Source organism: Chionomys nivalis, chromosome 4 (genome assembly GCF_950005125.1).
Source record: "Chionomys nivalis chromosome 4, mChiNiv1.1, whole genome shotgun sequence".
Lineage (NCBI taxonomy): Eukaryota > Metazoa > Chordata > Mammalia > Rodentia > Cricetidae > Chionomys > Chionomys nivalis.
In genome coordinates, this window is record NC_080089.1 from 115,511,021 (window position 1) to 115,534,848 (window position 23,828).

The 23,828-nt window shown below is 49.3% G+C and overlaps 1 protein-coding gene and 1 pseudogene across 1 annotated transcript in view; one reads left to right on the plus strand and one right to left on the minus strand.

The window, feature by feature from the left end:
* Scn5a (sodium voltage-gated channel alpha subunit 5) overlaps window positions 1-23,828 on the minus strand; it is a 95,163-nt gene that overhangs the window by 21,849 nt on the left and 49,486 nt on the right. Inside the window, exons 15-20 of the mRNA XM_057768556.1 lie at window positions 14,957-15,130; window positions 13,602-13,958; window positions 10,193-10,633; window positions 8,718-8,879; window positions 5,256-5,376; window positions 4,363-4,517 (exon numbers count right to left, since the gene is read on the minus strand). Of these exons, the coding sequence (XP_057624539.1) occupies window positions 4,363-4,517; window positions 5,256-5,376; window positions 8,718-8,879; window positions 10,193-10,633; window positions 13,602-13,958; window positions 14,957-15,130 (1,410 nt within the window). The remainder of the gene's footprint in view (window positions 1-4,362; window positions 4,518-5,255; window positions 5,377-8,717; window positions 8,880-10,192; window positions 10,634-13,601; window positions 13,959-14,956; window positions 15,131-23,828) is intronic.
* Window positions 20,533-21,092, plus strand: LOC130872622 (manganese-dependent ADP-ribose/CDP-alcohol diphosphatase-like; annotated as a pseudogene).

The window sequence follows — 23,828 nt, forward strand, 5'->3', positions numbered from 1 at the left end:
AATTTTATTGACTGATAATCGTGTGGGAGAGGGGGTTGGTGTGCTCTGGTGTGTGTAGCTCAGAGAACAACCATATGGCGCTGTTCTTTCCTTCCACTTCACGTGGGTTTTGGGGAAGGAACTCAAGTTTCCAGGATTGTGTGGCAAGGACCTTTAACTGCTCAGCTATGTGTCTGGCCTTGTATTTCTAATTCCTTGAATCAAACAATTAATTGGTCACTCAAAAATCTTGAAAAAAACCCCTTGATGTTGTAGAATATTAGTTGAAGATGTATTACGTTTGTTTATGCTGTGGAACATCTGTTTAATGATGCAAAGATGTGCTGCATTCTTTTATGCTGCATTTGTTTAACTCTGTGAAGCTCTGCCACTTTGCCTGTCTAAAACACCTGATTGGCCTAATAAAGAGCTGAATGTCCAATAGCGAGGCAGGAGAATGATAGGCGGGGCTGACAGGCAGAGAGAATAAATAGAAGGAGAAAAAGATAAAAAGAGAAACCAAAAAAGGAGAAGGAGAGAGGCGGTCAGGGGCCAGCCACACAGCCACGCAGATAAGGCAAGGAAGGGACACAGAACGGAGAAAGGTAAAGCCCAGAGGCAAAAGGTAGACAGGAGAATTTAGTTAAGAAAAACTGGCTAGAAACAAGCCAAGATAAAGCTGGGCATTTATAAGTAAGAATAGGTATGCATTTATTTTTGGGAGCTGGGTAGTGGGCCCCCAAAGAGTCAAAGAGTTAAAAAAAAAGCCAACTATACCTTGCCAATAGGATTCAGTAACAGATTTAAGATATTCATTATATCAGATATATCTAAAGTGTCTGAATGGTGCCTTGTTAAGAAATCTATTTATGTGAACAAAACAAAGATTTTTTTTTAAAAAACACATAATTATCTCAATGATTGTGAAAATGCTTGTGAAAAAACTGATAGAAAAAAATTCTTAATCTATTTTCATTTACTGATAAAAATGTCTCTAGGAATTGCCCTCTGATTGCAGCATTGGCTGAATCCCACACGCTATTCTCAGCATGTTCTATCCAAGTTTGCTCCCCCACAGTGTTTTTCTCATGTATGCATGTATCCATCCGCCTGCCTGCTTATCTATGTGTGTATGTATGTATGTATGTATGTATGTATGTATGTATGTATGTATATATCCATCCGCCTGCCTGCTTATCTATGTGTCTATGTATGTATGTATATATCCATCTGCCTGCCTGCTTATCTACGTGTGTATGCATGTATGTATATATGTATGTATGTATGTACCTCCCTTGCTCTGTCTCTGTGTTGGGGATCAAAGCAGAGTTTGCATACTCTAGGCAAATGTATCCCGGCCTCTAGCTTTGGTATCTGTAGCAGCTTCTTCACCTGTAGAATTGTCTTAACAGTGGAGCTCATTCCACAGGGCTCCTGTGATAATTAACTGAAATTAATATTTATAAAAGATTGAAAACAGTGCCTGGCACCTACTTCTATCTATCTGAGTGTTAATTATTTTTTCACTTTTTAAGGGTTTTTCGCTGCCTTCTTCCTTCTCCCCGTCACCACCGTCAGGGGGCAGTCAGCACCCTCGCACTTGAATGTTCTTTTCTGCGTTCCCTCAGTGGTTTTTTCTTTAGTTTTAATTGCTCTGCAATCCCAAGCAATAATCATAATAGTTGTATTTTTGATTTTTAAAAACGAATGTATTTATTTTCCTGTGTATGGTGTTTTGCCTGCATGTGTCTGTCTGTGCACAGCTCACATGCCTGGTGCTCACACAAGATGGTATCACATCCCCGAGATCAGGGTCACGGGCAGTTGTGAGCCACCCCACGTTTGTGGGGGAACCAAAATTCCTCTGAAGAGCCCCCAGTCCATGCTTTTACTGCTAAGCTGTCTCCCCCAGCCCCAGTAGTTGTGTTTTAATCGTAGGTTGGGGCCTTCATTGCCTTATTTCAAGCTTTTTAGTTTGAATTCAATATTGTTTAATATTAACAAACCAACAAAAATGCCCTGATTTCTGTTGTCATGTCTGTTAATAGAGAGAAAATAATTTGTTCTGAGAAAAGAAAATAATTCTATTGCTATTCAAAATGTTTTAATGCAGGCAGGGGCTGGAGAGGTGGCTCACCGTTTGCAAGCATGCATTGCTCTCGTAGAGGACCAGAGTTTGATTCCCTGCACCACACTGGGTGGCTCCCAACCACATGTAACTCCAGGGGGATCTGATGCCCTCTTTTGACCTCCATGGACACCTGCACACAGACACATACACACAGTCATGCACAGAAAGACGCACACATACATGTGCACCACACACACACACACACACACACACACAAGATCTTCATTGTTAAGTGGACTGGATCTAAAAATTACCACAGACACATCTCTGGCCACATCTGTAAGTGTGTTTCCAGACAGGACTAACTGAGCAGTTGATCAGCTCACTCTGGAGTAAGTAGCATTATTCCCGCAGGTTGGGGGGAAAGAGAGAAGGAAGATAAAGCAAGATGAGGGAAAAAAGTAACCTCTCTGCTTCCTGATCAGCCCAGATGTGGGTAAGCAGCCTTGTGCTCCAGCTACCATGCCTTCAGTGCCTTCCCAGTCACGATAAACTGCGCTCTGACGTGGTGATCCTAAACCAGACATCCCTCCCTTAAGATGCTCTTGGTCAGGTATTTTGTTATAGCAAAGAGAAAAGCAACTATCATACACCCCTAATGCAAAATAAAATAAAATAAAATCTAAAACTTCTTGAGAGCTGATATGACACCAAATTTCAAATTTTGTACATTTATGGAATTTGCGTTCAGGCTACTCAACTGGTTGGTTAATTTATGCAAATAGTCCCAAATGACCAAGCCTCCAAGATCTGTTACACTTCTGGACTCAAGCATTTTGGATAAAGGATATTCAACTAGCTTAAATTTTGTTTCATGTTTAGTATTTCTGAGTAACTTTTTCATACAAGGCTGATACTTTTCAAGAGCAGAGTCTTTTTCCTTTTAAAAAGTGAATTTTATCCACTTACATTTATTATTAAAATACGCTTGTGATCTTGCTTGACTGTACTGTTTTATGTTTTCTATATTTCCTTGTTGCTTCTTTTTTTTTCTTGAAAAATCTCTGTTTTCTTATTTTTTTTCCACCCTCAGCACTTTGGAAGGGATATATGGTTTGCTTTCTGTTAAACAAGCTCAAACCTTTAAAATAACACTTGCAGACTCCTTTTTTCCCAATATATCATTGACATGGTTTTTTAGCAACAGTGCTTGGCTGTCTACACTGACTAGATTCGCCAGATGCTTGCCAAAACTCCTCCTCACTTTATGCCAGCCTGAGGTTTTCCTGCATCACCCAGACTAAATGGCTCTGGCTGCCCTCCTCGGTGGCTGTTTAAAAACAAAACTTGTTAACATATTGTCAAATCATACTTCTCTCAAACCTACGGAGACTTGGCTCGAGCTGCCCACGGTAAAACAGCAGGCAGGCTGCAAGTCATGGCTCCAGGCCCACTCTAAAGCAGGGAGGGGGAGGGGCGTGCCAAGTGCTCCCTAGGAGGGTTCTCATGTTGCCAACAACACAAGGGCTCTCTCAGCTCCCCACTGCCTCTGGATTATTCCCATCCCTCTTCACCAGCACCTTCCAGAACCATCACCAGGGCTGGCCCATCCCTTTGTAGAAGCCCCACAGGCTCAGAGCAGTGTATTGCAAGCCAGGTGGGGAATTTCTGGAGGCTCTCACTGCTCCTCCTTGGCCAAGCTCCACTGTGAGCCTCTAGGTGGCTTACTCCAGGGATTCTTCCCTAACTGCCCCAGCTCTTGGGCTGATCTTTGCTATCTCAAATCTGTTGAATCTGGTTTCTCCAACTACAGTGGAAGACCCTGAGGCCAGAAACACAGAGTGCTTAGAAAAAAAAAACAACCTACTAAATAAATGAAAGGTCAAGACAGCTGACCTGGGAATCCAACTGCCTGGGGACCTAAGGCTCTTGAATGGTGGAGCTTTGGGTAAGCGACTGGTGTTTCCATAGAAAGTGTGCCCTACATGGTTCTGCCAGTGGCCCGCGGAAGGCATGGGTCATGGCTGTAGTCTAATGGCCTCACAGCATGGCAGATGCAAGGCAGGTGGATGAGTTCCAATGTGGGAGGCCGAAGAGCCAGAGAAAATAATCTCCCTTTCGTGGAACAAGGCAGTGGGCTGGACACAGGGCACATGTCAGCCCTCTCGCTCTGGTCTCCGTACATGCTGTGGGTGTTAGGCTTACGAGCCTGCCCAATCCCACATCCCCAGGAGGTACCAGCGCTCCACTGCTTTAGATGGAAGCCTAGCCCAGCTGGAGGCCATTGAGCCAGGGACCCCGATTTCCCCTACCAGCGCTCCACTGCTGAGCAGGATCATGAAGATGATGAATGTCTCGAACCAGCTGTGCTCCACGATGCGGTAGCAGGTCTTGCGTAATCGCCACCAGACCTTCCCTGGGGCCTGTGTGGTGTCCACTGTGCAGCAGGGACAGCGCCGGACACAGCCTATATGGGAGGGTGACAGGGCCCGTGAGCACTTGGGTTTGACGGCAGAAGGTTGGTTATTTGAGGAAAGGACTGAGAGAGAAAGGTTGTGACAGTGTGGTACGTGGCATGAGGGATCACAGCGTGGGGGGACTCTGGGTGCTCTCTGCAGAGCCACGCACTCAGCAAACGCTCTGTGCAGAGACTGGCTGGATTGGGCTGCGGCAGGGCTGGTGATGGCATGGGTGTCAGCCCGTTGCCCTCAGGAAACGAACTCTGGAAACACTTCTCTCTCACTATCTACCTCATCTTCGCAATGTCTGAGCCTAGGGAGTGGCAGAGCCCTAAGTGACAGCCAACATCGCAGCGGCACGTGATGCATTCCGAATGTGCCTGTCGACACACTGCAGATGTGATGCGGAACCACAGCTGCACTCCTAATGCGCCCGTTGACATGCTGCAGATGTCAGTGGCCAACATGGCCATATACTACCCCCACAGGGGTAGAAGGGAAAGAGTCCTAGAGGCAGGGTGTGGTGGACTTGGATTAAACCGGCACCACAACACGGGGCTATCATCCCTTAGTGATGCTGTTCAGTCTTGCACCACGGGCCGACCCACTATGACCCACATTGCAGGGGACTGGTAAAGGAAGTCTGACTTCAGCTCAGGGGTGAGGCACGGCATGCCCAGATGTGGAGGAACTCCTGGTCCCCCTGTCCCCTTCGGGTGTGGCCGAGGCTGAGGGCTGCTTAGTACCTTCAGTGAAGCAGTCTTCTGGGTCCTTGACATCCTCGCCAAGATCTGGGATTTGCTCCAGGAGGTCGGCAGTGTTGGTCATATCAGCGGTGCTACCCTCTGAGTAACTGTCCTCAGGGGCCTGTGGGAGAGGAGGCGGGATGAGCACAAGCCGAGGACAGCCTCCAGCTTAGCACCTGGGGGAACCTAGGGTGGGTCCACATGGAATCTGAGGTGGAAGTGGTTGACACTTCTCACAGAGCCCTTAGTGAGGATGGAGTGAGGACCGGGCTTCAGGACGCCTGGGTGTGTGGGTCTGGTCTACTGGACTGAGGGCTGGGATGTGGGAGAGTGAGGAGCTTTGGGAGAACTCAAGTAAAGAAACTTCTAGCTTGGACAGGACAGACACGGTAGGGAAGACAGCGGGAAGCCCGGTACACAGACACACACCCTGAACAGAATCCAAACCAAGACACAGGCACACAGCAGGTGAGACATGCAGAGAACATGCCAACAACAGTCCATGCTCCCTACCCAGCTTGCATAGGTGTTGGGGTGGGGGCAGAGCCTGGGGTGTGTCTGAGAAAACGCTGGAAACTTTCCTTCCTGGCACTAAACCTTGACAAGCCGCTTGGTTCCCAGGGAGGCTCTAGGTTAACAGTTCCTGACCTGAGGGTTGTGACCCCTTTGGAGTTGAACCACCTTTTCATGGGGGAGGGGGTCACCCAAGACTGTCAGAAAATACAGATATTTACACGATGATTTGTAACAGTAGCAAAACCACAGTTATGAAGTAGCAACAAAAATAACAATTTTAAAATAACAAACATAAACAATTATGTTTGGGGGTCACCACAACATGAGGGTGGCAGAATTAGGAAGGTTAAGAATCTCTGCTCTAGGATATCAGATAGCGTGTGAGCGGCTGGTGGTAATGCCAGCATCTGTGGGTAGGGAGATCACCCTGCGCTAACACGGTGAGCCCTGTGGCTTAGCTGGCCCCTCCAGAACAGTTTAGCTGAATGGCCAGCCTGGCAGTTACCCCAGGCCTTACGGAGGGACAGCACAGGAGTCCAGCTTGAGGCTTTGCAGTTCGCCACTGGCCCAGGCCGAACTGCTCCTGAGAACCTGCCTTTGGCCTTGACCTAGCTCACTTCATCTGCTTCTGGTGTCCCTCCTGGCCTCTCTGGGGAGCAAGGCCCCCACGAGTCCCCGTCCCTATCTCTGCTTCTGGGAAACAGAACTTTAAGACCAAAGAATCAGAAGCTTTCTGTGGAGAGAGGAACCCCCACCTGCTTCAGCCCAGTCTCACTCCTATCTCAGCTCCCCAGCTGGCTGCCTCAGGCAGGCCTAGGCGCAGGCTCCTGACTGAATGCCAGGGCCTGGCTGTGTGGCTCCCATTGCCTTCTTCCCCTTCCTTGGATGAGTAACCATGCCCATATCTGCGCCTCCTGCTTTTTTTTTTTTTTAAACTTCTGAGGTTTATGGCAGTAAAGGGCTAGGTCTCAGGGGAGGGAAGAGCCTGCTGGAGTGGACAGAGGGTTGGGGCTCTGTCTTGCGGTCTCCATGCTCTTGAGGCTCCACCAGGCAGGGTCTTGCAGACACAGAGCTATCAGGCAGGAGAGCAAGTTCTCAGGATCCTACTGCAGGAGGGAGGAAGCCTCCGTTTCCTGCTTCTCTCTCTTCTGAGAAGGGTCTTGTGCAGCTCGGGCGGCCTCAAATTCACTGCACAGCTGCCGCTGACCCTGAGCTTCCAATCCTCCCGCCTCCAGCCACGGGTCACCCAGCTTGTGTAGTGCTGAGGATCAAACCCAGGGCTTTGCAAGTGGTAGGTGAGCATTCTACCAATCCAGCTACATGAAAAAGTCCTTCCCCTGGGAACACCCTAGCATTTCTCTCTCTCCCTTGTCCAGAAACATACACATCTGAAAGGAAGACACCACAAAGTTCCGGGTAATTTCCCACTCCCTCCTGAGGCTTTGTATCCTGAATCCCCCAACTTCACACGATGTTAAGTGTTAGACCACCCAGGGAGGGGGCTGAGACCTGCAGCTGGGACACGGTCCGCCAGGGACTCACGCTCCATGACCGGCCAAGATGGTGAAGCATCGTAGGGCCCTTCTTACAGGACCAAGGTCACAAGCACTGGGATGTGGAGTAAGGTCAGATTCAGGAAAACAAACGGCACCCAGCATTCTCTGAACGCATGGTTCCCCTTCCACACGCCTGAAGCAAGTGAGGCCGAGTAGTGTGGCTGGCCATGGCACAGGTCCGTGGGCTTGGGGGCTCAAAATACATATGTGCAGAGGAGCCAGGCAGGCTACATATGCAATCAGGAGGGTGATGTTAGAACAAGCTAGAAGGCTCCAGCCCGAGGCTGGGGAGTGGCTGCCACCTGTCTACAGCACAGCAGCATCACTCTCAAGTTTTCAAGCCAAACAAGAGATGTGGATTTTATTTTATTTTTAAGAGAAGTGCTCCCAAATGTACTGTAGAATGTTAGTTTAACATGCGTTACATTCATTTATGCTGTGGAAGGTTTGTTTAATGATGCCAAGCTGTGCTGCATTCTTTTATGTTGCATTTGTTTTATTCTGTGAAACTGTGTTACTTTCCCTGCCTAAAACACCCGATTGGTCTGATAAAGAGCTGAATGGCCAATAGCAAGGCAGGAGAGAGAAATAGGAGGGGCTGCCAGGCAGAGAGAAAAAATAGGAGGAGAAATCTAGGGAAGGGAGCAAGAAATGAGAAAAGGAGGAGAGGAGGATGCTGGGGCCAGCCACAGAGTCACACAGCCACATAGCCAGCTATGGAGTAAGAAGGAAAGAAAGACATATAGAATAAATAAGGTAAAAAGCCCAGAGGCAAAATGTAGTGAAAGAGAAACAGGATATTTTACATTAAGAAAAGCTGGCTAGAAACAAGCCAAGCCAAGGTTGGGCTTTCATAAGTAAATCTTCGTGTATTTATTTGGGGGCTGGATGTCAGGCCCCCAAAAGAGTAACAAAACCAACGGTACAAGCAGGTGGCAGTTAATTCAGAGTAAAGCCTGTTTGTAGCCACAGGAAACCCTGATGGCAGGCTGGGGTCCCCTCTCCCCTTTTAGCTTTTGCAGGGAAGAGGCAGCAGGTGATCAAAGCAGCCAGGACTGTCCTCTGTGAATGGAGAGTCACGGGGCAGGCAAACACCTGCCAAACAGCACAAGAACACAAGAAGAGAGTGCGAGGGGAGAACGAACACACACACGGGATGGAGGGCTTAGTCCTGCCTCAGAGTTCTGAGCTGGTTGGTTCCACGGCTTTCCTGTGGCCTTGGGGTGGGTACCATCTCTCCCTGTCGGGACACTGGTTTACCACCCTCCTCTGCCATGGGTCTCCATACTGTCTATGACACACTGACTGTGGTTCCCCTTAGCAAACGCTGAGCCTGCGCTGTGGCCTTTCACAGTCTGGCTTTGGCCACAGCAGCAGAGCCCACTGTTACCTCACTGCACCCCGGGGCCCGGGGATCCGCTTCCCGTTCTTGCTGCCAGTCTGCCTGAGACGTAATGGCCTCAGCTTCAGAGGATGCGGTCTCTGACACCTGGCTCCAGGCCCTGGGCTCCTGAGCGGGCTCTTGGCCACCAGACACAACCTGGGATTCCTGCTGAAAAGACCCCATGAGAGCCTAAACACCCAGGCAGAGGGTCTCCAGGGCCCTGGCTTTGTGTATTTCAGTCTCGGCTCACTGCTTCCTGGCATCTTCATGAACCTCCGTCTACTGAAGACTCTTCGACAGCTGACTTTGGTTAGTCACTGAGAGGTTCTTGGTAAGTACGGGTAAAGGACCCTTAGCCAAAGCTCAGCATAAACCACTCCTCTTCAGACACCCTGAAAGGGTGTGGCTGGACCATGAGGCCCTACGAGTGCTGACGCCTCTACTCAGAAGTTCATGCTGACTTCTCAAGTCCCCAAGATACTCCAGTTTGCTGGCACTGATTCCCACAAGTCACACACAGACATGTGTGCGAGCATTCACACATGTGCACATATGCAAACACAGCACACGTGCGCGCGCGCGCGCGCACACACACACACGCATACACGCACTCATGCGCGTTTGTGCTGGTTCCAAAAGAAAGGGAAAGGAAGAAATAGCCAGAATTCTGCTCCATCTCCTGTGCAGGAGATACTGGAGACTGTGGTCCTAGTACCCCCACCCTCCCACCCTCCCATCCTCAACCACGACGGTCACCCCCCACTCTCCCACCTTCAACCATGATGGTCACCCACTACCTTCCCACTCTCAACAATGACGGTCACCCCCAACCACAATGGTTACAGTCCTACAACTTGGCTAAAAGAGCCAAGACAGGACTCGGGCCATCTGAGGCAGAACCACGCCTAGCTGGAAAGGGCCACTAACATGGAAGGGAACCACTGGGTATGCTTGGCCCAGGGGCCTAAGGAACAGTCATAGAGCCCAGCTCAGGTCAAGGGAAACCTGAGGGGCAGACACTCTGTTTTGGCCAGACTCTGGTCCCAAGTGTTAAAAATAACAGGTTTGGAGATAAGATAGTGCTGTCCCTGACACCTTCTGCTCAGGGGTGCTTATTTTTAAATCTCAGAATTAGCCTCAGGCATGGGAGGAGGGGAGGGACAGTTGCGAGGTCACCAAGCCATAATCCCTCTCTCACCCAGACACTTGTCCCTGCTGGTCTTGGTGCCAGACAACCGTTAGGGTTGGGGGTGGGGGAGATAGGCATTTGTGAAGGACGCCTGTCCATGCCTCACTTTCCCAGGGATGAACGCCGACTAGCAGGGTGGGTGGACAACAGCTGGACCCGGACCTTTCTGAGAGGCCAGCTGTTGTGGGGCTGGCCTGTCTTCTCCCACTGTGCCACTGCTGAGGTAGTCTGGCTGAGGCTAGAAGCTGTCTCTGTATAAGCAGATGGCTGCCCCATCAGGACACGGGCTTACCTGTTTGCTGGATTCTTCCTCGGAGCCAAGGCTGTCCTCTCCATCCTCCTCCTGGTCGTCGGTGTCTGACTCAGCCATGGCAATGGGCACACACACGGGCTCCAAATCCCCAGGAGTGCCCTGACCAGGTCGCTGGTCTTCCTCAAATCGTGTTTCCTTGCGGGCTGGGGGCGCCTTCTCACCCTCTGGGGGTGGTGGGGACCTGGGGGCAGCGATGCAGCTGGGCAGCTGGCTGTGGGTGGCAAGAGCCACCTGTTTCTTGGGTCGCCTCCGCAGGAGCCCACAGCAGAAGTCCCAGGTGGTCCGCTTGACAAAGCGCAGACCCCGCTGGATGCGGGCCAGGGCCAGCTGCAGGTTGTTCATCTCCCCATCCTCGTCAGGGGCGGTGAGGTTGTCCGCACTGAAAGAGCTGAGCAGCAAGGCCAGGAAGAGGTTCAAGACCTGTTGAGGCAATGGGTCAAGTTCACCCAGGCTCTGCTGAACCATGGAGGGGAAACTGAGGCCCTAAAAGACTCTGAATACTGCTGACAGCAAACAGAGGCACCGGGCCCTGGGCTCTCACCTACCCCTCTCCTTCTCTTGCATATGGGAGCTTTATCTACAGAAGGAAAATGAATTCAAATTCTTCCTGCCAAAGGTTCAGACAACCAGAACGAAAACCTTCAGATCCGGGCCCCCTGTATTTTAGCTCAGGGTCAAGGAGGGTGCTACAGATGGCGACAGGGTGGGACTTGCTCGGGGAAAGAGTCTTAACCAGGTACCAGCAGCCTCCACAAGGGCCTTCCTCTACTCCCCCCCCCCCCCCATGGCCTTTGGACTAAGTAGGTGGGGCACAGTGGGGTGTGATGGCCCAGGGATCCTTCCTGGGAAATGGGGAGTCAGAGACAAGGCAGAGGGCCCCCAAAGAAACTACTCCCACCTCTAAGGGCCTCGAAAGGGCTGGTGAGTCTGTGTGTAAAAGGGAAGTGATTAGCTTTGGCTCAGCACAGAGCGGGCTACCGCTGGGCATGTGTGGTTCCTAACAGAGAAATCTGCCCGTGTCTTAGGATGGTCATGGCACCTTTCCATGTGAGGGTCACAGGAAAGGGAGCAGAGAAGGCAGCAGCATTCAGATGTCCCAGACCAACTGTGTGGCGTGTGACAAACCTGAATGGTGTCGTGGGAAAAGGTGTAGTGCCTAGCCCCACGGAGGGGAAATGAAGACGACACCTTCTCTCAGTCCCCAGGAAGGAGCTCAGCGGAAGAGGCCCTTGAGCAGGGTGACCAGACGCATTGCTGAGCCCTGCTCCCGGTTCTCTCAACTATTCGGGGATGCACCCTGCCTCAGGGACTCCATATCTGCCAGAAAACTGGGGGCGAGCATTCTGAGGAAGGTGAGGACCAGGCCTCTGTAAGAAGCCACTGATGAAAAAGCAGCATCCACTCCCATGGCCAGCAAAGGTGTTTTCTGTCGACTCTGGAGAAGCGACCGCCTCTGACACCTGGCCGCCTTTTCCATGTCCTCACCAGGGACGGGGGATTCAATATTAATCAAAATTGCTGTCAAGGCTGACCTCTAGCCTGGCCCCTGGTCTCTGTTCCTGCTGCCCACTGAGGGTCCTCCCTGTGGCCCATATCCCTCACCCACGCCACACAAATTCAGACTCCCTAAGAGTCCTGGGTCCAAGCTCCAGGCAAGGCAGGAGGCCTTGTCTACCCACGCAGGACCCAAGGGCCTCCCTTTCCAGCTTTGGAAATTCGTTCTTCTGGGGCTTCCCCGTCAATCACGCGTGGCCCTGGCCTTGCCCATTTCAGCAGCAAGCTTGCTTCCACCCACACAGTTGGCCCCAGCAGCGGCCCAGTTCCCAGGCGAGGCGGCAGCGTGGGTTGGCAGCTTCCCTCCTCCAGAGCCTCTAATCTTCTGTCCCCAGGCAGATCCGCTCAGAAATGGCAGGGCTCTGGTGAGGGGCGGCTCAGCCTGGCATCGGGCTGAGTGCTGGCAGCGGCTGAGTGCTGGGCACATTTGCTTTCTTTTTGGAGCTGAGTCTGGCAGCTCCTGGAACCAGGTAGGGACTAGGTGAGGCTCTGTCCCAAGGGAAGGCTGCTTTGAGGGGATGGAAAGGGATGATGGGGCCCGCTGACACTGTACACGCATGCTCTGATTCCTCTCCGGGCACTGAGTTTTAGGCTGGGGACTGAGGAATGGGCAGTATGCTGGACTCTAGCCTGGCCTGGCTGAGGCACACAGATGGTGAAAACAGGCAGGTCAGGGAAATGGATCCAGACCTCCCTGTGTGCTGGGGTGACACTGTGCTGCCCATGAGGGGCATGGTATTCACAGTGGGGCCCGACCATGCAAATGTTGGTCCTATGTTGGTCTTCGATGTATCCACTAAAGAGGTTCCTGTCCTGAGCCAATGAGTCACTGAGACCTTGTCCCTTCTGGGCTAGAAACCTTCCCTAACTGCTCTAGTTGGGGAGGAGTGACACTCATGGGCTCTTCCTGAGGCGCACTGACCAGTTGTTTCTGTCTGAGGGTCATTTCTCCACATCTCTCAGGCTCATGTGCACCCACCAGCATCTGAGCAGAAAGCCATGTCGCCATTCGCCAGTCACAAGGGACGAGTCAATAAACAAATTACTAAAAACAAGCAAATCCATGAACACCCATGCAGATGAGTGTGCAGATGGAGGAATGAGCAAAACGCAGAGAATGAGGGGTGAGTGGAGGGGTGGGTGAGCCGGTGGCTGAGTGAACGGCTTGTTGATTGATGAACTGGGTGGATGGGAATGGTGAACGCAAGGCGTATGGGTAGGCTGATGGATGAGAGGAGGGTAGAGAAGAGAGCAGGTAGATGGGTGGGGGATGAATGAGTAGGTGGGTGGGCATGCGATCAGGTATGAGTGTGTGTGTGTGTGTGTGTGTGTGTGTGTGTGTGTGTGAATGGGAAGTTGGTAGACAGATGGGTGACCGGATGGATGGGTGGAGGAGCAAGTAGGTATGGCTAACGGGTGAATGACTGGTCAATGAGCAAGTGGACGGGAGGACTGGTCACTAAGCAGACAGACTGATGAACAGGCGGGTGGTGAGTGGGTGACCAGGCGGGTAGATGGCGGGATAGGTGAACACACTGAAGAGAAGACAGAGGCAAGACTGAATGGGTGAATGATTAGGTGTGCTTACGATGACTGCCTGGGTTGACGGGTAAGCGTGTGCACAGGGGCATGAGCGGGTAATAGAGTAGAAAGGGAGAGATGGGGAAACGAGCCCAGGAATGAATGGTCGCCAGATCAGCGGCTTATGGGAAGGTGGATGGTTTCCTAGGTGACTGGCTAGAGAGAAGGAAGTGAAGGTAAACGGATGGAGGGGTGTCGGGGTGGATGGATGGGTGGGTGGTCAGGGTGCATTACGAGGCCATGGCTCACTCACCACAAGGTTGCCAATGACCATGACAAGCAGGAAGACCAGCAAACACAGCGACTGCCCCGACACCTCCATGCAGTCCCACATGGTCTCGATCCACTCCCCACAGAGGATGCGGAAGATGATGAGAAAGGCGTGGAAGAAGTCCATCATGTGCCAGCGCGGCAGCAGGTCGGAGCCGCTGATCTGGTGCCTCAGCTCTGAGTAGTTCTTGCCGAAGAGCTGCATGCCCACCACAGCGAAGATGAAGACGATGATGGCCAGCACCAGCGTCAGGTTGCCCAGCGCCCCCACCGAGTTGCCGATGATCTTGATGAGCGTGTTGAGGGTGGGCCAGGACTTGGCCAGCTTGAAGACCCGCAGCTGAGAAAGAGGGGAGAGGAGGCAGGAGCCTTTGTGACGGGTGTGGGTCACACCGTTATGTCCCTAGCGCCTGCCTAAAAGCCCCGGGAGGCCATGTTTCCAACACACACCCAATTAATTTCTCCTAGGGATCGCCGCTGAATTTTGGCACAGTCATTGAAAGTCTCCTGAGCCCCAGCCCATCTTTCCGCCTTAGCTCTTCTCTGCCCCCACACTAAGCTCCTACCTTCCTCTATCAGACCTGTTCCCCCCAGATACTCCAGGCCACCTCAAGCCATCTGACTCCTCCAATCTCCACCATCTTTCTTTCCTCTCAGGAAAAGATGGCGGGCACTTCCTATTTATTGAGCACCCAGCGTGTCCCAGGCCTGTGCTTAGGAAGGACTGACTTAATGTGAATTTCAACACACAAGGTTGGCATGGTTACCACCCTCCTTTGGTCCTTAAAGGTCAAGTGACTTCTCTAAGTTCCTTGGTGTATAGGAATGGGATCAGAATTAGAACCTACAGACGGGATCTTCCTTACTGCTTACACACCCCCACCAGAGCTGCAAATTCTTCCCCCAGGAAGCCTTCCCTGGCCACACTACCAGCCCCAGGAAGTCCTCAGGTATTCTAAGCTCCAAATGTGAGCCACACACAGACGATTCCGCGACATCTGAGACCCACTGAATCTGCCTCTGGGGGTTTAGCAAGATCCTAGATCATTTAAGTACTCCCAAGTTTTAAAAGATGCCATTCAGCAGGCAATGCTCTAAGCGAGCCACCCACAGACCTGGTCGTGACTCTTAACTCGCCACATGACCCTATTCTCGGATGTTGCTAGGGTCCGAGATACATGAAAGGCCGCGCAATGGTCAATTGTTCCCTGAGGAATGTCTTCCTTATTGCCCTCCTCCACCAGATACCTCCACACTGGACCAGGCACCCATCGCCAGAGCAGGACTGAGCCAAGCAAGAGTGGCTCCTCCCCCTCTGCGGCGGGCGCATGCGCGTACCAGGCGGAAGGACCGCAGCACCGACAGGTTGCCCATGCGGGACAGGCCCAGCTCCATGAGGCTGAGGATGACAATGATGCTGTCGAAGATGTTCCAGCCCTGCTGGAAGTAGTAATAGGGGTCAAGGGCGATGATCTTGAAGGTCATCTCCGCTGTGAAGATCCCTGTGAAGACCTGGAGAGAGAGAGCAGGGGTCAGCGGGTCCTCCAGTGCTGGCCCGAGACCCTGGGGGGCAAGCACCCCGTTTCCTGACTCTTGTCTTGCAAGTGTTTCCCAAAAGCCTGACCCATGGGCTGCAGCCCATGTGTGGCTGAGGCCCAATGCAAAAGTAAACTTAAACTTGAAATTTAAAAAAATTATTTTATTTTCTGGTTCTTGAGTGTGAACTTCCTAGGTGGCAATATTACGTTGCAATGTCCAAGGATGGACATGTTCTCTCAGAGGCATTCCTGAGGAACAGAGGCTGGCTTTCCTGGGTTTCTTGACTTATAACCAAACTGCCTAAAATGCATATAGAGTGCATAATGATCTACAGTAGCCCATGGTGTTGGTCGGCAGCCATGATATACAACCCAAGGCCCTGAAGGATACCAGGCTGACAGAGTATGGTCTCCAGAGGAGGGTATGTCTCCTGAGGATAGAGCTGTGACCTCAGGGGTCCGTAGGAGCAAGCTTGGCCATGGTGAGGAAATGGTAAATTACCCAAGGAGACACTCAGGGGGCTTCTGGAAGGGGAGGGCGGCAGGCAGAGTACCCTGGGAACTGGACCAGGCCTGCAGCAGGCATGAAGACATGGGAGCTACAGGCACAGCACTGGGGTCAGCAGTTAACAGGGAGGTTGTCTGGCCTGGGTAACCCTCAGGGAACTCTGCTAGAAGCAGACACTGACATGGCTTTCCATCTCTGCTCAGATGGGGCTCTGAGGAGGTGGGCAAGGGAGACCTTGCCACATACCAGCTCCATCTTCAATGTACAGAAAAAATTGTTTCTCAGAGGGAATCTCAGGCTCCACTCAAATACATGGGCTGTCCTCTGCCCCTCCCCCAGCACACAAGCCTGTTCCGCTATTTCTCCATTTCACAGACCCCCAACACCTTGAGGCCTCCTCATCTCTCTGCTCCACCTACAAGACTCATCCCTTTAGGCCTGTTCAAAAGTCCGAGTCCACAGCTCCGTGACATATGGAATAGGCCCCTTCAGACACATCACTTAGTCCCTTCCCCTCTCATCGTAAGTACCCTGTGGGTATATGTATGGAGTCTTCTCTCTTTTGAATATGGCAGCAGTTAGGTTTTGACCTGAAGGCTACCATGTTCCCCATCTGACACCACTATGCTCATTCCCATGCCTGTGGGAGCCTTATGTGCCCAGCCTTGGTCCTCACTCAGCTATGTTCAGACACCCCATAAAGCGCTCAGCTTCCCTGAGAGCCCCTAAGAGCAGCTACTGGCTACCCCCCTCCGTCAGCATCCAGGCTTGGACTTCCCTAGAGCCCGCCTGGGCACATGAGAGTAAGGACACTTCTAAGGCTTGTCTGACGAGCTCCTGAGTGTTATTTCCTAAGCTCAGGGAGTGGTGGTTACTGTCAGCAGCAAGCATCCTAACTCCCACGTGGGGCTGAGAGCACCCGGCCCAGGGAAAGGCTGCTTCAGATCTGAAAAGCCCTGGGCGTTCAGTGGGTTCTGAGGATGGCTTCCTATTTCCCTTATCAGTACTGATGGAGACGTCCCAGCAAGTGGGAGACTTCTGGGGAACCTTAAGCAGTGTGGTTTGGGGCTTGAGAGGTGATTCTACTTGTAAAAGCACAGACTGCTCTTTTAGAGTATCAACTTCAATTCCCAGCACCCAAATGGCAGCTCATAACTGGATGTAACACCAGGTCAGTGGATCTGAGCCCTCTTCTGGCCGACTTGGGAACTGCACACATGTGGTACACATACAGACAGAGAGGCAAAACTCTCATACACAAAAGATGAAAATCTTTTTTGTAAGTTTTTAAAGGGGGTTCACATAGCCCAGGCCAGTCTTGACCTCTTTTTAGAGACCTGTAAACCTGAACTTAACATGACACCCTTTCCATGCTAACCAAAACAAACCACAGTGTCCTTTTCTGCTGTTGTTGTTATTCTATGGCAGAGATGAGACATGCTAGTTTAACCAATTCTCAATGACAGACAATTTCCTCTCTTAGAAAGACTGCCATAATGAATACCGTTTTGCGGACATATTGCTCAGTTCTTTCCATCGGGTAGTTTTAGACCTGGAATGGTGTCAACAGCCATCGTTAGGGATTCTGATGTGGCTGACTGATCCGCACAGACAGGTTTTAACCAACTCCGCGAGCAGTGGATGGCAACGTTCTTCCTCTAACTGCTCATCCTGTGTTTCTGTTCCGAGCACACAGCTGGTTTATCAGCCATTCCTTTATTTTTGTATTTCTTCTTTTGCAAAACCTGCTCTTCATAGCCTTTGCTAACTGTTCTATTCCAGTGTTTGCTTATTTTTGAATTGTATATAAATACACTTTTTAGATTAGAGATGCTATATGTATGGCTGTGACTTTCCTGGCTTGTCATTTATTTTTTAAATTAAGAAATATTTTAGGACTTGGGATGATGGTGCATGCCTATAATCCCAGAACTGAGGGGGGGGGGAGAAGGATCAGGAGTTGAGTGAGTCCAAGGCCAGCCCAGGCTACATGAGACCCTGCCTCAAACAAAACAAAACAAAACAAAACAAAACAAAACAAAACAAAACAAAACAAAACAAAACATCGACCTCTTTCGTACTTGCTTCCAATGCTGTTTTACTTGATCTCACACAACAGCAGTAGGAATGGCGGAACTGATGTTTGCCGTACGCTATGGCAGGTATCCTTACAGTGTCTCTCCTAAATTCCACCGTTTGATCCCCACAGTAGCCCTATGTGATATGCAATGCTTATTATTTCCATGTGTAAGTAAGAAAACAGATATAAGACCCAAAGGACAGCTCCCACTGTGGTTTGGCCTCCCATTGCCCACACAGCTAACTCACAAAACCACCAATCGTGCTGCAGTCGCTCCAAGGTGATCACTACCCCAAATGTGGCGTGTTGTCTGTCATGTTCTTACATAGTAAATAAATTGAGAATATATCATATTTTTATTATATTAAACTTTATGTAAATGGTTTGTGCGAGTGTTCTTTTTTCAAGTTTATATATATATATATAGTATATACTGTGTATAATATTTTATTGTATGAAGCAGATGTAATTTATTTACCATCCTGTACCTTGGGTGGGTTTTTTTTTTTTTTTTTTGAGACAGGATCTCTTTATGCAGCCCTGGGTGTCCTGGAACTCACTGTATAGACCAGGCTGGCCTCAAACTCAACAGATATCTGCCTGCCTCTGCCTCCTGAGTGCTGGGATTAAAGGAGTGCACCACCATGCCTGGTTTTATACACCCATCTCTTGAGTTCTTTTTCTGTTTGGAGATGTGGTCTCCCTGTAGCCCAGGCTGTCCTCTGCTTCCGTCTCCTGAGTGCTGGGACTACATGTGACCCCCTGAGTGTTTGGCTGCACTGACTCAGGCTTTAGTAGATAAGACATTTATTTTCATTTTCACTCCCCTCTAACAAGAAATGTGAAGAATTTCCTTGTACATGTTAATTTGTACCCATGCATGAGTCTTTTTTAAAGGATTTATTTTTACTTATGTGTATAATGTCTGTGAGTGTATAAGCATGAGTATGTAGTAACCACGGAACCCAGAAGAGGGCGTCAGATCCCCTGGAACTTACAGGTGGCAGCGAACCACATGATGTGGGTTCTGGGGGCCAAACGAGTCCTCTGCAACACCTGCAAGTAATCTTAACCACTGAGCCCTTTCCAGCCCCCAACAGAGCTTTCTTAAGATCACACACACATACACCTGACATTGTAAACATCAGCATGAACCATCTCCCAGGGTGGATGTATCGAAACCACACTCCCAGAGTTGACAATCCAACGCACAACATTCTTGCTAACCACAAAACCTCATTTTGATTCTTTTGTGGGTAGGAAGTAGCATATTAATGTAGCTTTGATTCTTATTTATTATTTCTCTTCATATTTATAACCACCGGGTTCACCTGTCAGTTTCTTTCTTCATGTTATGGTTGTGGTCTTCCCCACTGTCCCAGCTAGTTCCACCTGTCAACTGGACACAACCTGGAGTTTCCTGAGAAGGGTCCCTCAATCAGGTGTGTAGATCAGACTGGCCTGGGAGCACATCTGTGAGGAACAGTCTCGACTGTTAGTGGATGTTGGAGGGCTCATTTCACATGGGCATTACTATTTCCGGGTTCAGCACCAGCCCGTGTGAGCCATCTGGCAGCGTTCCTCCAGGGCTTCTGTCTCCAGGTTTCTGCTCTGACTTCTCTCAATAATGGATTGTGACTTGGGAGTGTACGCCAAACAAACCCTTTCCTCCTTGTGGTGGTTTGAGAAAGAAATGTCCCCTGTGGACTCATGTATTTAAATGTTTGGTCCTCATTTGTGGGGTTGTTTGGTGAGGTTAGGGGTTGGAGTCTTGGAGGAAATACATCACTGGGGCAGGCTTTGTCCAATTCACTTGATGTGCTTCCTGTTTGTGGGTAGAAGGGTGACCTCTCAGCTTCTTGGTCCTGCTGCTGCCGGGCCTTCCCTGCTATTATGAGTATCTAGCCTACAGGAACCATAGGCTAAAATAAACTCTCCCTTACATTGCTGTTGGTCATGTGTTCTGTCACAGCTGCAGAAGAGTAACTCATACACTCCCCACCTTGCTTTTGGTCCGAGTGGTTTCCACAGCAACAAAGCGAAACCAGAACCGATGTTGACCGTCCTTTCCCTTATTGATGTGTAAGGGTTCACTATGGCCTGAGTTCTGTGTCCTTCTAGAAGATGAGTGTGGTAATGCCAGTATCTACAGTGTACTAGTGACTTCACTGGGTTTACACACAGTACCATATATTTTAATGCAAGCAAAGTGAGCAATCTTCTTAGGTACTGAATATATATATATAATTATATATTGAAATATATATAATTTATTTATTTAGGTTTTTCGAGACAGGGTTTCTCTATAACTTTGGCTACAGACTGTCCTGGAACTAGCTCTTATAGACCAGGCTGGCCTTGAACTCACAGAGATCCTCCTGCCTCTGCCTCCCAAGTTTTGGGATTAAAGGCGTGTGCTGCCACTGCCCAGCTTGAAATATATTTATTATCAACCCTACCTACATACTGCTATGGTTCTCTGTCTGTTTACCTATCATCTATCTACCTACCTATCTATGCACTATATACATAAGCTCCGGAATGGAGACTCGAATATCCGTTAAATGTCTGAAGTGTGAATTACTTATAACCAGTCTATGTGACATCAATCTTGTGAGAATCCTGACCCCGAACAACAGCAACAATAAACTTTTAATCATTCATCTTCCTGCTGAATAAAAGGTAGCTGAAGATTTTAAAGGCAAGGTATTAGATTCTCTGTTCGAAGCCATGGTTCACCTTGGGGACTATTTAACTCGGCATTTTCGTTGCGCTCCCTCCACATATACCAGATGAGCTGAACCCCGATGCCCTGGTCGATGGTTCAGAGCCAAACTTTTCCTTTGGAGTTATAGCAGATATTCAATATGCTGATTTGGAAGATGGATTCAATTATCAAAGAAGCAGGTGGAGGTACTACTGACACCGTCTTGTTCACTTAGAGGGTGCCACTGAAGACTGGAATAAAGGAAGCAGCATGCCCTGCTGTGTCCTGCAGCTCGGAGACATCGTGGATGGCTCCGATGCACAGTATAAAGTATCGGAAAAGTCTCTAGAACTTGTCGTGAACACATTCAAAATGCACAAAACCCCAGTTCACCACACATGGGGAAACCATCAACTCTATAACTTCAGTGGAGACTTCTTAGCTAACTCTAAACTTGACAGCAAGTTTCTAGAAGACTGAACTGTGCAGCATCCTGAGTCCATGCCGTCAGAGAACTCTTAGCTGATCACTTTGTACCACTCCCTAACTTAGAGTTTACTTTACTTGATGCTTATGACCTGAGTGTCTTGGGCACAGATCAAGCTTCCCCAAAGCAGGAGCAGTGTATAGTTCAGTGTTAAAGTCAGTTTCTTCCATATAGATCAACCACCGTTCCCAGTATCCTCTCTGGAGTAGCTCATCCTTTGCGCACTGATTTATATACTGTTACCAAGTCTCCAGTAGGGTTGCTTTATTCTCAATATTTCAGTCTTACAGCACTGATCTCATTTAGACACCAGTTTTTTGTTTCTTTAAAAATAGTTTATTTTTATTTTATTTACATTGGTTCTTTGCCTGCATGTGTGTCTGTGTGAGGGTGTCAGATCTTAGAGTTATAGACAGTTGCTAAGTGCCATGTGGGAGCTGGGAATTGAACCTGCATCCTCTGTAAGAGCAGACAGTGCTCTTAACCACTGGGCCATCTATCTAGACCCCATATAATATGTGGTAGAAAATTTGCCACCTTATTATTTTTCTCAAGATTATCTATCTATCTATCTGTCTGTCTGTCTGTCTATCTATCTATCTATCTATCTATCTATCTATCTATCTATCATCTATCCATCCATCTACTGTCTACCTATTTATCATGTGTGTGTGTGTGTGTGTTATGTTTGTGTACATGCAGGTGCCTGCAGAGGCCAGAAGGAGGCAGATCCCCTGAAACTGGAGCTTCAGACAGTAGTGGAAACAGAACCAGCATCCTCTGCAAGAGTAGTAAGTGCTCTTAACCACTGAGACATCCCTTCAGCCCCAGCCCCAATCTGCTGTATTAATTCTTTCATAAGGGAGATTTTTCAACCTATCTTCTCCAGATGTTGCCTCTGATTAGGTAATGGGCTGAGCAGTTTGGTCTCCCAGTCTTCTCTTTTATGGACTCTGTCTTTGGAGACAGGCTTGGAGAGTCTGTCCCCAACCAAGATTACCTACCTATGCTAATTTTGGTGATTTTGTTTCTTTACATTAATATTTAAACCACCTGGACTATATTAAATAGAATGAAATAGAATTATTATTAAATTAATTAAATAGAATTAAATTCAAGAAAATCAAAGCCTTATATTGTAGCAATAAAGCTATCTAAACAGCACAAAACACAGCTGTTACCAATAACCAAGTGACAGGTTTGGTACAACTGTCATTCAGTCACAAGTTAAGTTTGGCAAAGCCACTAAGACCCTTTATCACATCTGACTGCTGCCCAGTCCTACCTAGGAAAACTACACTCCACTTAAAGCCCACAACCACCACCTGATGGCCCCATACACCCACAGGTGCACTGTGAGAATCTGCATGCTGAGATATGCCAAAGACCATCCAATATCCCCAGCTGCGCCACGAGACTCTGCATGCTGAGAAGTACCAAAGACCACGCAATACTCCTGGCTGCACCACAAGACTCTGCATGCTGAGCTGTACCTCCCCCTCAATATGCAAGAAGGAAAGTACAAGAATAGCCAAATGGGCTCAAATGATTAGAAAAATATTGGGAAAAAAGTTTGCAAATGACCACTTAACATTCTGGGTTTATAAAGCAGTAACGGAAGGAAATATCCACAGACTGCAATGTGTGTGACGCCTACCTGTCTGTGTGAGCCACCTGAGAAGCTGGGTCTTAGGTCTGCTGTGAGACAGACCTAAGACCCAGCTAGCGGCCTCCCCACTGGCCAGAGCAATGATCCCCGGGGACTCTGGCCAGTCCTGCTGAGGACCCCTGGCACAGAGCTGGCTGTATTCACATGTCAGGATATAGCAGATGAATACCTGATTTCATGTCCACCATGCCACCCCTCCTGCCTCAGTTTCTCCATCTGTGCAATGAAGAGGCAGAACTCAATGTGGTTTCAAGAAAATTATCCGAAGGAACCTAGACATCTTGACTTCTGGGATCAGCTTCTTTAATAATAACAACCACAGCACAGCCCCCATCTCTGTGAGGGCTTGTTCACACAGGCTGGAGGAACGCATGCTATGGACTTTATCTTATTCGGCCTCATTAGCTTCCTACGAGGCTCACACTGTCTGATTCTTGCATTTATTAAATTCAGAAAATACTTATTGTGCCAATTACCAGAATTAAGTGATTTGCTTGAGGTATCTAGTTAGTAAGAGTTGAGTCAGAATTCAGATCTGGTTCTCCACATCCTTGATTGACTCACTGCCTCCAGTTATCTGTACGTCCATCTATCTACTGATCCAGTCAACATCTGTTCATCCACCCACTGACCCAGACATCATCTATCTATCCCCTACCGACCCAGACATCATCTATCTACCCCCTACTGACCCAGACATCATCTATCTACCCCCTACTGACCCAGACATCATCTATCTACCCCCTACTGATCCAGACATCATCTATCTACCCCCCCACCAACCCAGACATCATCTATCTACCCCCCACTGACCCAGACATCATCTATCTACCCCCTACTGACCCAGACATCATCTATCTATCCCCTATCGACCCAGACATCATCTCTCTACCCCCCTACCGACCCAGACATCATCTAGCTACCCCCCACTGACCCAGACATCATCCAGCTATCCCCCACCGACCCAGAAATCATCTATCTACCCCCCCACTGACCCAGACATCATCTATCTACCCCCCACTGACCCAGACATCATCTATCTACCCCCTACTAACCCAGACATCATCTATCTACCCCCTACCGACCCAGACATCATCTATCTACCCCCTACTGACCCAGACATCATCTATCTACCCCCCTACCGACCCAGACATCATCTATCTACCTCCTACCGACCCAGACATCATCTATCTACCCTCTACCGACCCAGACATCATCTAT